The sequence below is a fragment of the Halichoerus grypus genome, chromosome 11, assembly GCF_964656455.1.
Source record: "Halichoerus grypus chromosome 11, mHalGry1.hap1.1, whole genome shotgun sequence".
Classification (NCBI taxonomy): Eukaryota; Metazoa; Chordata; class Mammalia; order Carnivora; family Phocidae; genus Halichoerus; species Halichoerus grypus.
This window is the reverse complement of record NC_135722.1, coordinates 51,771,559-51,784,811: the sequence shown is the minus strand read 5'-3', so window position 1 is coordinate 51,784,811 and position 13,253 is coordinate 51,771,559. Positions and strand designations below refer to the sequence as shown.

The following is a 13,253-nucleotide window of genomic DNA, read 5'->3' as shown; positions in this document are numbered from 1 at the left end:
GAGAGAGCAGGGCGAAATCAGGCACAGCTCCCTGAGGAGGCCCCCTGTGGGCAACAGGAGGCCCTGGGCCTGCTGGGGGCTGGGGGGGTGCGGGGTGGGGGTGGCGGGCAGGCTGGGGAGAAGGGGAGAAGGCCTGCAGGCCTCAGCCCCTGGCCTTCTTGTCTCTGCAGCCAGCCGGGACCTCCTTGCCCAGGAGCCAGTGCCCCCAGGGAGTAGAGACGCCAGACTGGAGGTGAGAGCTCAGTGGAGGGAGGACTGGGTGGGCTTGGAGGGGTAGGGGCACAGGCTGGGGGTCAGTCTGAGCATTGTCCCCACCCCTGGGAGGACTGGGAGGCTGGAGCTGAATCCCAGCCCCACCCCCTCCAGCCTAGGGTCACCCTGCACCATGGTGCACCTTCCCTGCCCTATTCCTGCCTGGGGCTCTCTCCCCCTGAGTCATTTCAGACCCCTCTCTAGGCCTCCCCACTCTCACCCAACAATTCCTTGTTGATTCTCTGCCCTAAGTGTTTTCTGAATTCCTCTCCTCCTCTCCATCCCTGCACCTGCCCCAGTGCAAGACTTGTCATCTTCCCCCTGGACGGCTCACTGGCTGGCTGCTTTCAGTCGCCCCACTCTCCAGGCGGCTGCCAGAAGGCTCTTCCTAACATGCAAACCTGAACTTGTCCCTTTTCTGCTCAAAAATCCATGCCTCCCATCCTGCTTCCTCTGCAGCTCCAGCCAGGCCCCAGTCCCCCCCTTTATCCTGCCTCCCTACAACCACTCCTGCCGCTCTCTTCTTCCTCAGCTTCCCAAATCTTTCCAGGCTCAGCTCTAGCCTCCCCTCCTCCAGGAAGCCCTCCCTGTCCCTCTTGCTCCCTCCTCTGAGCTCTCCTGCCCTGGCATTCAGATGGGGCATTCTGATGTCTGTGCCATTAGCACCCTGGTTTCTCCGTTATGGGACTCTCTAGGTCTGCCCCTCTGAACCGTGAGCTCCTTAGCCTGGGGACTGTGCTTTTGTCATTCCTGAGTCTCTCACTGCCCTCCAAAGGGGGCCTGGTGGGGGCTCAGTGGGTGCGTTTCCTTTGAGATGAAGGATGCCATTGGCAGCGCTGACCATGGCTTTGGGGTGCCTCATAGGATCTGGGTGCTCAGAGGGGCCGTGAGCAGTAGCAATGGGGTGGGCGGGGGGCTCTGAAGACTGGCACAGAGGAGGGCTGTGTGTAAAATCAGATCAATCAGCAGCACCAGCCTGGGCCTACTCTTGGGCCCAGGACTGGCTCAGAGAAAGGGGAGGCTCCTCTGTGCCGGGAGCTTTCAACACACTTCCTTGTTCAATCCTCACAACCTCCCTAGGAAGCAGGGACCGTTATTCGTCTCCTTTTATGGCTGGGCAAGCTGACACACGGTGGGGACCCACAGTGAGCGTACAGGGCAGATCTGAGTGTGGAGCCCAGACGTGGCTCATGCCCAACTGCCCTCCAGTAAGATGGGAAAGAAGGCGCCCACACGGGGCCTGGGGCACAAGGGCCTCAGCATGGACTCATGGCCGGGGACGTGGGGCCAAGCCCTGAGAATGTCCCTACAGCTGGGAGCTGGGAAGGGCAGGGGGTGCCTAGAAAGTCATTATTAATTTATTTATGGCCATGGCATTCCCCACGGGGCAGGGGCTCCCCCCCAGAGCCGGGACAGATGGTGTTCCTGGGACCCAGCTGTGTCTCAGCAGCCCCTGCCACCTGCCAGGAAAGCCTGGATTTGTCATCTTCCCAGGAAGCCATGAGGGGAGAGGGCTTTGGAAAAGCCGAGACCCTCCTTGGTGCCAGGAACTAGCCCCCAAGGGAAGGAGCCAGGCTCGGGCCCCCTGTGTATAGCTCTGTGCCCCGCCCCCTTTGCCCGGCCCCGTTGGCCCAGTTCCCTGCAAGGGCAGGTTCTGCCCTCTGGTCCAGCCCCCCAGGCCCCACCAGGTGGCCTCTCTGGATCATGCCCATTTGATCTCTTTGCTTCTGTTCTCTCTCCACATTTCCTTTGTCTGGGTCCTGCTGCCTCCTCCCTCAGAGGGAGGGTCTTAGGCTGTGAGCCTAAGCTCTGCTGGGAGAGAGTGCTGAGTGCTCCCCAATATAGAAAGGACAGGACTGGAGAGAGTAGGGACCCTAGGATGTTGCTCATACTATAGGGACGGCTGGAGGGAAAGAGGGAAGAGGGATGGGGAGACTGATGAGGAGCCTCCGTGTCGGGGTGGAGTCTGGGGAGACACTATGGCCTCCTCATGACTGGGGTCAAGTGGACATGAGTTCAGGTCCCAGTTTCACCACTTTCTCAGTGTCTTACCTTGGGCCAGTTCCTTAACCAGCCCAAGCCTCAGTTTCTTCACCTGTCAAAGGGGATAAGAAGAGCCAGCATTATTTGGCCATAATCACAGCAGAGCCACTGGGACAAGTTACAAAGTATGTGTGAGGCGCCTGGCCCAGGGAGGGAGTTGGCACCCTCCCTGCTTCCCGCAAGGGTGAGCTCCCTGGAGCCAGGCCAAGGATGATGGGGTGCAGCGCGGGGCTGGGCCGGGGCTCGCGGAGGCTCTGCGGGCGCCCATCCCCAGGGCGGACATGTGTTCAGCAACCCCTCTCGGGAGGGCTCCCTGGCCCCTGGGCCAGCCGGCCAGCTCACGGGGAGGGCTCTTCAAGCTCAGCCTGGAATCCTACTTCAGGGCCAGGGCTGTTGCTCTCTGGAGGTTGGGGCGGAGGCAGTTCGGGTAGTGAACTGAGCGTGCCGGGTCCGCGCCCTCTCTCTCTGCCGGATCTCGGGGCCTTGGGAGCCCTAGCAGGGCAGGGGCCGGGGGAGAGGTGGACACGGGCGATGGCACGGGTATCCACACTAAGCATACTGATGCCCTGCCCAGCCCTGGTTCCTCGGGTGCTGCCCACGGGATAAGGAGAGACCACACGCCTTGGCGTTGCCAGCCCTGCCTGCTGGGCCCCCTCAGGCCCACCCGTTGCTCCCAGACATGGCAGTGCTTACTCCCCAGGATACCCGCTCTTCCTGGCCTCCCCGCCTTTGCTTTGCCCTGACCCCTTTCTCTGGAATGCCTTTCCTTTCTTTCTCTACCTACTCCCTTCTTAAGCCTCAGATTAGATGTCACCTCCTCTGTGGAGTCCTCTCAGATTGCACCCTCCACGCAGGTCAAGTCAGTCTCCCCTCTTTCCTGGGCACTCATAGCCCCCAAGCTTCCCTGAGCTTGCAACTGGGTAACTTGTTAGCCCATGTGGTTATATATCCTTTCCCACATAGTTATAAACGCATGGGGGATAGGAACCTAGGCTGAGTCTCCTTTGTCTCTCCTGGGCCCACATGAGACCTGGCCTAGGCCTGGTACATAGTAGGTGCTCAGTAAAGTTTCTTGATTAAATGAGAATGGCTATGTGAAAGTTGGAGTAGTTCCAAGAAAGGGGCACTTGCTGGATTGGGGGCAGTCTTGGAGACTTCTTAGAGGAGGTGGCCTTGGAACTTTAAAGGATGAGAAAGGTCAAGGACATGGACTGATGAGGCCAGAAATCAGCGGGATAGTCAGAGAAGTCCATGTGGTCACCTTCTGTGAGTACCATGTGAGGACAACAAGGACCAGCCCAGGACTGGGAACAAGCGGGTAGAGGAGCTCGGAACAAAGACTTAGCCCCAGAGCGGGCCGCAGGAGGCTGGCTTGGTGCTGAGAAGCCAGCTCCAAAAACATCTCTGCCCCTCGGTCCACTTGGTCCCACAGTCTGGGGTGAGGCTGAGGCCACCAATGGTGAATAAATGGGCCCAGCATGGTGGCATAGTGATGGGGGGGACAGGGATAGGCAGGAGCTAGGGTGGTCCTGTGAGGTAAGAGTGCCAGGGGGGCTGAGAAAGTCTTTGTAAGTGAAAAGAGCAGGGTGTGCAAGGGCATGTGGGCAGGATGCCCTGGGTCCCCATGAGAGAAGGCCCAGCATGTCCGTGGGGCCCAGGAAACGGACAGGGAGCACCGGGACGAGGCTGGAAGGGCTGCTTCCCAGCAGGCTGCACTTCCCAGCCTGTGTTTAAAATTCTTGAGTGAGTGCTCCTACCTGGCAGGTGTGCCAGCCCCCTCCTGGGTTCTGCACATCAGGACCAAGCGGCCTCAGTGATGCCCCATGGCCCCAGGGGAGCTGCTGCCTGCAAGTTGGCCATGGCATCTGGCATCGCTGGGGGTCCGGAGGACCTGCCATCTGGCTGTGCTCACCTGTTGGGCTGCGCAGGCTCGGGGGTGTGCAGGGACTTGGGGCCAGGGAGGTGGCCTCAGCAGCCACCCAGTCTGTTTCTCTGTCTGTCTGTCCATCCATCTGTCCTCACCCCTGACCAGACGAGGACCAGATGGAGATGGGCAGACACAGGCCCTGCAATCAGAGAAGCCCAGTCTGAAGGAGGAGGCATCAAGTACCAGGGACTCACACCCAGAAAAGACCCAAGCTCAGACGGGGCCAGACATTGGGCAGGCCAAGGCCGGGGGGAGACCTGGCCCCCTTGAGGGCTGGGAATGGAGGCTCAGAGAGAGGCAGAGACTGGCTCAGAGGCGCACAGCACAGCGGGGTCGGAGGCAGTGTTGGGGTAGATGCCGTGAGCCCCAGGACAGGCTTCCTCAGGCAGGCCCCTCCCCCACTGCCCGGCCTGGTCCTTGGCTGTAAACACTGAGAGAACAAGTTCCGTTTCCTGGGAAATATTTATCTCAAGCCGTGTGGGGAGCGTGTGCTGGCCTCCCTGTGTCCTTCCTGCAGGCTGGCCTGGGGCACGAGGGGAGGGGGCTTGGCAGCGGCCCGTGGGGGGCAGTCTGTGCGGCCTGAAGTCAGGGCCAGGAAGGGAGTGCCCCAGGCTCCTCTTGGAGCCAGAATCTGAAGGCTGGAATGGGGGGAGGGGGAAGGGTAGGAGAGAAACCTGTTTTTCTCCAAATCCTACACCACCACCTGCCCGTCTCCCACGTTCCTGTCTTTATCCCTAGCTGTGCTCTTTCCTCTGGTTCCTACCTCTAAGCACTTGCTACTGTCTGGTGCTCCCCCCCGGAATGCCTTTCCTTCTTCGTCCTCATATTTGCCAGCTCTCAGCTGGCTTCCCCTGGGAAGGGGATTCTCTAACCCTCTAACCCTTTGTCCTCCCCTTCTACCTTCTGTCCTTCCCTTCTGGCTCCCAGCAGCTTCAGACTGAGCCCCATAGACCAGTTAAGGTCTTATCCCAAGTTGTTGGGACAGGGTAGACAGCCTCTTTCAGACTGCCCAAGAGTCCCCTTCCTGGGCACCCTGGGAGTGGAACAGGGCCCAGAGGCCACCTTTCAGTGGAACCAGCACACGCCCAAGCTCATGGGGAATCCAGGTTGATTGAATGGGGGAAAATTCCATGGGCCAACCAGAATGGGGTGGGGTGGGCAGTGGGGTTCCCACTGGCCAGCTCTTGGGCTTTGGGCTGCGTATCCCAGGCTGGGCCAGGCCTGACTGGGGCCCTGACAACAGGAAATCCTTGAAGGAACAAGCAGTGGCTAAGGACTCTGAGCACAACAACAGGAAACAGCCTTGACATGGGGCAGCAGCTCTGGTGATTGTGCCCAGTGGGGTGGGGGTGGGGGTGGGGGGGAGCTTACAGGACCCGGGGTGACACCGAGACACGGATTGTGAGGCAGGGGGTATTCTACTGAATACGTGACCCTGAGCTTGTGATGTTGCGTGTTATCAAGTGCGACCTCCATCATGGGATACTGTGTGGGAGTGAGTGGGTCAGAGCGTGACATCAAGTGTGTGACCCCGGGTGATACCAAGTGTGTGGCTCCGTGGGCATGACACCAGGAGGATCAGCTGTGTAAGCACGGATGGGTGACGTTGTGCAATGACAGGTGTGGTCCTGTGGCTCAAGTGTCTGACACTGAGTTGTGAAACCAAGCGCGTGCCCCAAGCGTATGTGATCTAGTGAGGCTGAAGGCGTCGGCAAGGGTGTGACGTGGGGTGATGCCAAGTGCGAGAACCTGTGCGTGATGCTGCGGGACACTCTAAGCCCGGGGCTAAACGTGTGATGCTGGGTGTCATGGTTGTGATGATGTGAAGTGTAACCACGCGACACTGTGGATGACACCGTCCCGGGAAGACCCCCAGTGGTTCCAGGCAGGGAAGTGACACAGTCCAGTGAATGATTTTGAGATTGCTCTGGCTGCCGAGCGTTTGTGGGGGGCGAGCTGGAGGTGGGCAGACAGGTTGGAGGCCACAGCAGCCATCCAGGCAGGAGACGGTGGTGCCTGGGCTCAGGGGACGGCAGAAGAGTTGCAGAGAAACGGATGGACTTTGGAGATGTGTGGGAGGTTGAAATGGTAGAACTTGCTTATGAATGAGACGCTGAGCCAGAGGGAGAAGCAGAGGATGGCTTCCAGGTTTCTGGCTTGAGGGACCACGTGATGGATGGTGGAGATGTTACTGAGATGGGTGAAGCCTGGGGGGAGGCCAGGGTTCGGGGGTTGAGAGAGGGCAAGGAGGCAGAAATGAAGAGATCTATTTTGGACGGAAGTCAGACATCCAGGTGAAGATGTCCAGTGGGCAGCAGAGGCCAGGCTGGGGGTATCTTTGGAGGTGGTGGGTGTAGCTGGGATGAACTAGGGAGAGAGCATAGTAAGAATAGAGGTGAGGGCTGAGGACCAAGCCCCAGCCCCAAGTCCGCAGACTCCATCATCTGGAGGCCGGGGAGGTGAGGAGGAGCAGTCTGGAGACAGAGGGGGAGTGGCCAGGGAGGTGGGGGCTACTGAGAGTGTGGAGCCAGGGCAGGGGAGACGGTCGAGGGGGAGGGAGGTGGCTGCGCTGTCAGGTAAGGTGGACAGGGGAGATGGTGCTGAGCTGGGCCCAGCGTTGGCCCAACAGGAACCACGTCAGTGCCAGGGTGGGGCCTGAAGCCAGCCCTGGCCTGCGGGGGGGCTGAGTGGGGGGTGAAGACAGAGCACAGTCGACCCTTTGGAAACCTTTGGCTCCAAGGAATGCGGAGAAGGGGCGCGGTCACTGGAAGAGGTGTGAGGTCGAGGGAGAGTAAAATTTTTAAATTATGGAATATTTGAAGTACACACAACAGTAGGGAGAACAATAGAATACACTTGGCATATACCCATCGCCCAAATCTAACAGTTACCAAGATTTGGGCACATTTAGTTCATCTATCCCTCTCCACCCCACCCAACCTCCCCCCGCCTTTTTTTCATTCTTCTTTCCCCAAGTATTTTATTTTTTATTTTTTAATTGTAAACTATACATAACCTAAAATTTACTATCTAAACATTTTTAAGTGTATAGTTCGGTAGCATTAAGTATGTTCACATTCTCCAGAACTTTTTCATTTTGCAAAACTGAAACTTATAGCCTTTAAACAGCTCCCTGTGCCCCCAGCCCCTGGCACCACCATTCTACTTTCCGCCTATGAATTTGGCTACTAGGTACCTCAGATATCTGGAATCATACAGTACTGGTCTTTTTGTGACTGCCTTATTGCACTCAGCATCATGTCCTCCAGGTCCATCCACACTGTAGCATGTGTCAGAATTTCCTTCCTTTTTGAGGCTCAGTACTATTCTATTGTTTGTATAGACCACATGTTGTTTATCCATTCATCCACCGATGGACACGTGGGCTGCTTCCACCTTTTGGCTATTGTGAATAATGCTGCTATAAACATAGGGGTACAAGCATCTCTTCAGGATTCTGCTTTCAATTCTTCTAGATACATACCCAGAAGTGGAATTATTGGATCATATGGTAATTTTATTTTTATTTTTTTTAAAGATTTGCTTATTTATTTTGAGAGAGAGAGCATGAGCAGTAGGGGCAGAGGAAGAGGGAGACAGAATCTCAAGTAGTCTCCATGCTGAGCGTGGAGCTGATGTGGGGTGCGATCTCACAACCCTGAGATCATGACCTGAGCCAAAACCAAGAGTCAGATGCTTAACCAACCGAGCCACGCAGGCACCCTATTTTTAATTTTTGAGGCACCATCATACTGTTTTCCACAGCAACTGTGCCATTTTACATTCCCACCAACAGTGTACCAGGGTTCCAATTTCTCCACCTCCTTGCCAACACTTCTTTCCTACGCTTCCCTGCCCTTCCCTTTCTCTACTACCTCTTTCTTCCTTCCTTCCTCCCTCCCTCTCACTCTCTCTCCTTTCTTCTTCCTTCCTTCCTTCCTTTTTCTCTTTCTTTCTTTTCTTTTTCTTTCTTTCTTCCTTCCTTCCTTCCTTTTTCTCTTTCTTTTCTTTCTTTCTTTCTTTCTTTCTTTCTTTCTTTCTTTCTTTCTTTCTTTTCTTTCTTTCTTTTTTTCTTCTTATTTCTTTCTTTCTTTCCCATCCTAATGGGTGGAAGACTGGGGAAAGGTGTTATCTTTTGATTTGCATTTCCCTAATGATGAGTGATGTTGAGCATCCTTCCATGTGCTTGTTGACCATTTGTATATCTTCTTTAGACAGATGTCTATTCAAGTTCTTTGCCCATTTTTAAATCAGGTTGTTTATTTTGTGGTTGAGTTGTAGGATTTCTTTATATATTCTGGATACTAACCCCTAATCAGATGCACGATTTGCAAATATCTTCTCTCATCCTGTAGGTTGCTTTGCTGAAGTATTTTAAAGCAAATCTCAGACATGATGTCATTTCACCGAAAGCGGATTTTTTTTTAATGTCAGAAGGTCCCGGATGATGCTGAAATGTGACAGAGTGCAACGCAGAGCCAGCTTGGAAGTGTGTGCATGACACTACATGAGGGTGACACTGTGGAGCATTGGGAACATGATGTGTGACACTGAGGGTGAGCCACTCCGAGGAGGGCACAGTGATAGTACCACTGTGTGTGGCCCTGTGACACTCAGTGATGTGTGACGCTGTGGAAACCGTGAAATGGCTGTGAATCACTGAGTGTGTGGGACATGCCATGTGAAAGTGACAGCGATCCTGTCTCTGTGTGTCATCCAGGGGTGATGAGTGCAACACAGAGCAGGACACTCCACAGGAGTGAGACGGGGCATGGGTGCGCCATGGGCCGTGGGGGGAGTGTGTGATCCATGGGGGATCGGCCCCAGCTCAGCTGCTGGCCATCAGAGTATAGACAAGGAGAAATGCCCGACATGGACGGAAGTGGTGTCCGGGCCGAGTGTGAGTCGGTGTGAGGCCTCCTCCTTTCTCTGAACCCCCCAAGAAGGGGTCCCGGAGGCAGGATGGTAGCACTTCAGCAGAATGAGCAGGTACCGGGTAAGAGCAAGGGCTGTGGTGTCCGACAGTCCTGTCTGGCTCTGACATCTAGCAGGTCATTCTATGTCTTGAGCATCTCAATCCCCTCAAGTATAAAATGCAGCTGTTGGGAGGATGACACGCGACAGTACTTTTCAGGGAATGCGGTACCCGGCACTCGGTAATGGCTCAGCGGTCTCTAGGGGAGCAGGGCTCCTCACGTCCCTATGCCCAGGCGGCTAGTGTGACGGGAGCACTGCGGGTGTGCAGAATGGGGGTGCTGAACGGGTGGTGTCCTGTCCTCCTGTGCCCACAGCCTTCCCCTCCCCCCGTCGTTCCTTCTGTCCCCTGCCCCCACGACTTGCTCCCAACCCATCTCTCCCCAGCTCCTGCTGTCCTCACCCCCTGTCAGCCCCCCCCCCCCCCCGCTTCCCCTGGGCTCCTGCAGCCTCATTCAATTCGGCCAATACACTTTGCTCAAGAAAAACCGCTATAATTTGGTTAATCACAGCAGTAGGGGATCTGGCCCAGGTGGGAGGTCCACACCCACGGCTGGGGACGCAGGTGTACCTGTACCTGCCTCCCAGGACCCCCGCCTACTCCCTTGGACCCCATTCAGTAGCCAACAGAGTTCAGAGCTGGGGTCTCCCCAGCTGCCTCTACAGAGGTTTGGAGACAGGAGCTTGGACTGACTGGGCTCACTGGTGTCCCTGAGAGGGTCCCTGGCCCTCACCATGTCTCAGTCTCCCTCTCTGGTAATGGGAGTTGGGCTGAGGGTGGGGGTGTCTCTGAGCATCCGGTCAGCCTAGCTGGTTTCCGCATGCCCGCGTAGTCAGCCCCTCTTAGGGCTTCTGTAAGGCCTTCTTTTGGGCTTGGGAGAGGGAAGGCTGGAGGGCAGGTCAAGGGGACAGGGCCCCAGGGGAAAGGGAGGGAGTGGGTGTCCTCAGAACCTCATCTGGAACACGGCCACCCCAGTTCCAGAGTCAGAGACCCTTTAGTCCCAGGCCGCACACCTGGAGTGGGGGCTGAGGAAAGGGAGCCGCTCTTTTGTGCTCACCTGCAGGGCCACGGCCTCTAACCTCACACCTGATACCTGGCCCAGGGGCTCCCACAGAGGGAGGCCACTGCCAAAACCCAGCCTGCCCTCCCCCACCAATCCACGCCCCTGAGGGCTGCAGCTGGCCAGAGAGTTGGGGTCACCTCTCTCTAACTCGCACAGAAGTGGCCTCACCCCCAGCTGGGAGCCCGCTTGGGCAGGACATTTATGGTACCAGGATAGTCCCCCCAGCAGCTCAAGGAGAAGGCACTGTTTTACGGATGGCGAAACGGAGCCCAGGAAGGCTAAAAGACTCGTCCAGGGCCACACGGGTGACAGGTGGCAGGGAAGGGATGTGAGCCCCGGTCCGGCACAGGTGGTGGAAGAGGGGAGAGGGGTGCACGAGAGGCCGAGAAGCAGACCCCCCACGTGTTCAGACACCGATGCTCTCAGCCATACCCTCATTCACTCATTCACTCATTCACTCATTCAGAGACAAAAGCTGCCCCACGCCCACTGCACACACGCGGGGACACAGGTCCCCTGCCCATGCGGATGGCTCAGGCACAGATGTGGACACAGGGATGCTCACACATTCACTCACACACACTCACAGAATCATGGATCCATGTGTTCTCACACAGACATTCTTCTAGCGGCCCACGGGGTGTAGTCTGCCGTGGCCATGTGGCGGCCCGCAGAGACACGCGTTTCGGACGGCTAATGGGCAGGCCACACACACAGTGCTTAGGGCACCAGCAAAGTGGGAGCTGCCCATGAAACGAGAGAAAAGATCGGTTTTGATGAGTGTCTCCAGGATTTTGCAATCAGAAAAGTCACACAAAAGCGATTTTCATTTTCATTTCCAAGACAAAATGAATATAAAGCTGGGGGTGGGGCTCATCATCTTTTTACCCAGGTTTTGGGGCTCCAAAGGACTTGCTCAGATTCACAGGCACAACAGTCCCGAGAGATCTTCTCGGCTCACGTGTTTACCCAGCCCAGAACTCTGTGTGTGTGTGTGTGTGTGTGTGTGTGTGTGTGCGCGCGCGTGCATGCGCGCTTGCTCACTGGTGTACCCACTTGGTGGCTCCCGGATCCTGGGGATGTAAGAGAGAGTAGAAGTTCCAGAGACTCCGGATGTTTGTTCTCTGGCTTCCTGGGCCCTCCAAAGGCAAATAACTTTGGATGCCAGACTGCCTGCCCTGGGCAGGGCGGGTGGGGTGGTGGGTTGTGTAGAGTGTTCGCTGCTGCCTCTGGAGCCCCCCTGGCTGGGGCCTTGCAAGATTTTGCCGCGTGACTGAGGCCTTTGGCCTGTGGCCAGCTTTCCATGAACTTGTACGCCTCCATCACCTCCCCTCTCTGGGGCTCAGGTTCCCCACCCAAGAAATGGAGGCAGGGAAGAGATGAGACTAGATAGGCCTCCTCCTGGAGACTGAAACTGAGAGAGAGACATTCCAGGCTTTGGGTGCAGAAGAGAAACAAAAGCGGGGGCCAGGAGATGGAGGGGGCCAGTAGGGTCCAGGCTTCAGGGCAGGGCGTGGGGTCCCAGAGCCTGAGGTGTTTCCCCACCGATCTCCCGTTCCCTGGAAAAGCACTCTACCTCAGAGCCTGCATCTGCTGGGGGCCCTGCGGCCCAGCCCTTGTTGAGCTGCTGAGGGGAGCAGGGCAGGGCCAGGGCCAGGCAGAGGAATGGCACAGCAGGGCGGCTACCTGAGCTGAGCAGACCAGGGCTGGGCCTAGAAGGACAAGAGGGGGCGGAGAGGCCTGCAGGCGGAGGAACATAAGGGTGGGGGGAAGTAAGGCTGGGAAAGCTGGGTAGAAGCTGGAGCATGGGAGGTGGTAGCAACAGGCAGCGGCCCCATTGGGACATGCTGAGCACTGGACAAATAGCTCCCAACAGGCCTGGGAGCTCAGAGCCTACTGGGCCCAGAAGCCAAGGCGGTCTCATGCAAAGGAGGGATACAGTTAGGTTTCCTTTTTAACAAAGCACGGCAGGTAAGGGTTGGCGCAGCTCAGAGAGGCCCCACAGAGTAGATGGGAGCCCAGAGGCAGGGGCATGTCTGAGATGAACCCAGCCCACAAGATTCCTCACTCCAACCCCCAGTAAAGAAGGACTATTTTTAGGAACAATGAAAGTGCTCACACATTCCTGCAGGGGCAGGGAGAAGGAAGGGGGGGCCAGGAGCCAGTGCAGAGGGAAAGGGCCCACCCCAGTCTTCCCTCCAACTCTGACTTTGTCTTCAGGGTCTCCCCCTCGGTGGCTGGGGAGGCTTTATAAACCTGGCCAGCCCTGCCTCCCCAGCCCTGTCCCCAGGGTCCCCTCCTCACTCTTGTGTCTGTCCCTTTGCCTCTGAACTTTTCTCTGTCCCAGTCTTTTCTCATACCCCCATCTGCCCCCTTCCACTCCACCCCCTCCCACCCCCCCACCCCCCCCCCCGCCTGCCTCGGGATCTGGGGAACAGCTGGGAAGGGCCAGGCCCTGAAGATTGAGCCAAATACAGTCATGGGACCAGCAGTGAGACTGTGGGAGAAACACATACCAGAGAACAGACAGGCAGTAAGAGGGACAGACCCAGAGAGCCTGGGGAGGCTGAGAGGCAGGGAAAGAGCTTAGGACAGAGGCAGGCCTCAATGGCTGTTTGTAGCTGCTTTGTGCCCTGCTCTCTGACTTGTCCCCGGGGAGATGCTTTACCAGACTCACCCTCCCTCCTCCCGCACCAGCACCCCCCAAGTCAGCCCTTCTTCCCTGCCCTCTGCAGGCCCACGCTAACCCCATGCCAGGCTGGTGCCATCCAGCATTCACCTCCCACTCTGGGCACTGAGTCTGGCACAGAAAGAGAGATGAGAAGCCTTGCCCCTGGTCTAGAGGAAGATGCCCAGCCCCACCCCATATCTGAGAGGGGCTCAGCCCACCCCCTGGCAAAGCAGGGAATTGGAGGGGCCCCCAAAGCAAACAGTGCTCAGAAGGGAGCGAGCCTAGTGTGTCCTGAGCCGGGGCATGGGCCTCTTGACTCCAG

At 57.1% G+C, this 13,253-nt stretch overlaps 1 protein-coding gene across 2 annotated transcripts in view; it reads left to right on the top strand.

Annotated features, from left to right (window-relative positions):
- The window catches only part of PDE2A (phosphodiesterase 2A), a 91,101-nt gene that overhangs the window by 37,881 nt on the left and 39,967 nt on the right, over positions 1-13,253 (top strand). Inside the window, exon 3 of one of the 2 annotated variants that reach the window (XM_036119460.2) lies at positions 171-232. The exons of the other annotated variant lie outside the window; for it this stretch is intronic. Within the exon in view, the coding sequence (XP_035975353.1) occupies positions 171-232 (62 nt within the window). The remainder of the gene's footprint in view (positions 1-170; positions 233-13,253) is intronic. 2 annotated transcript variants of the gene reach the window in all.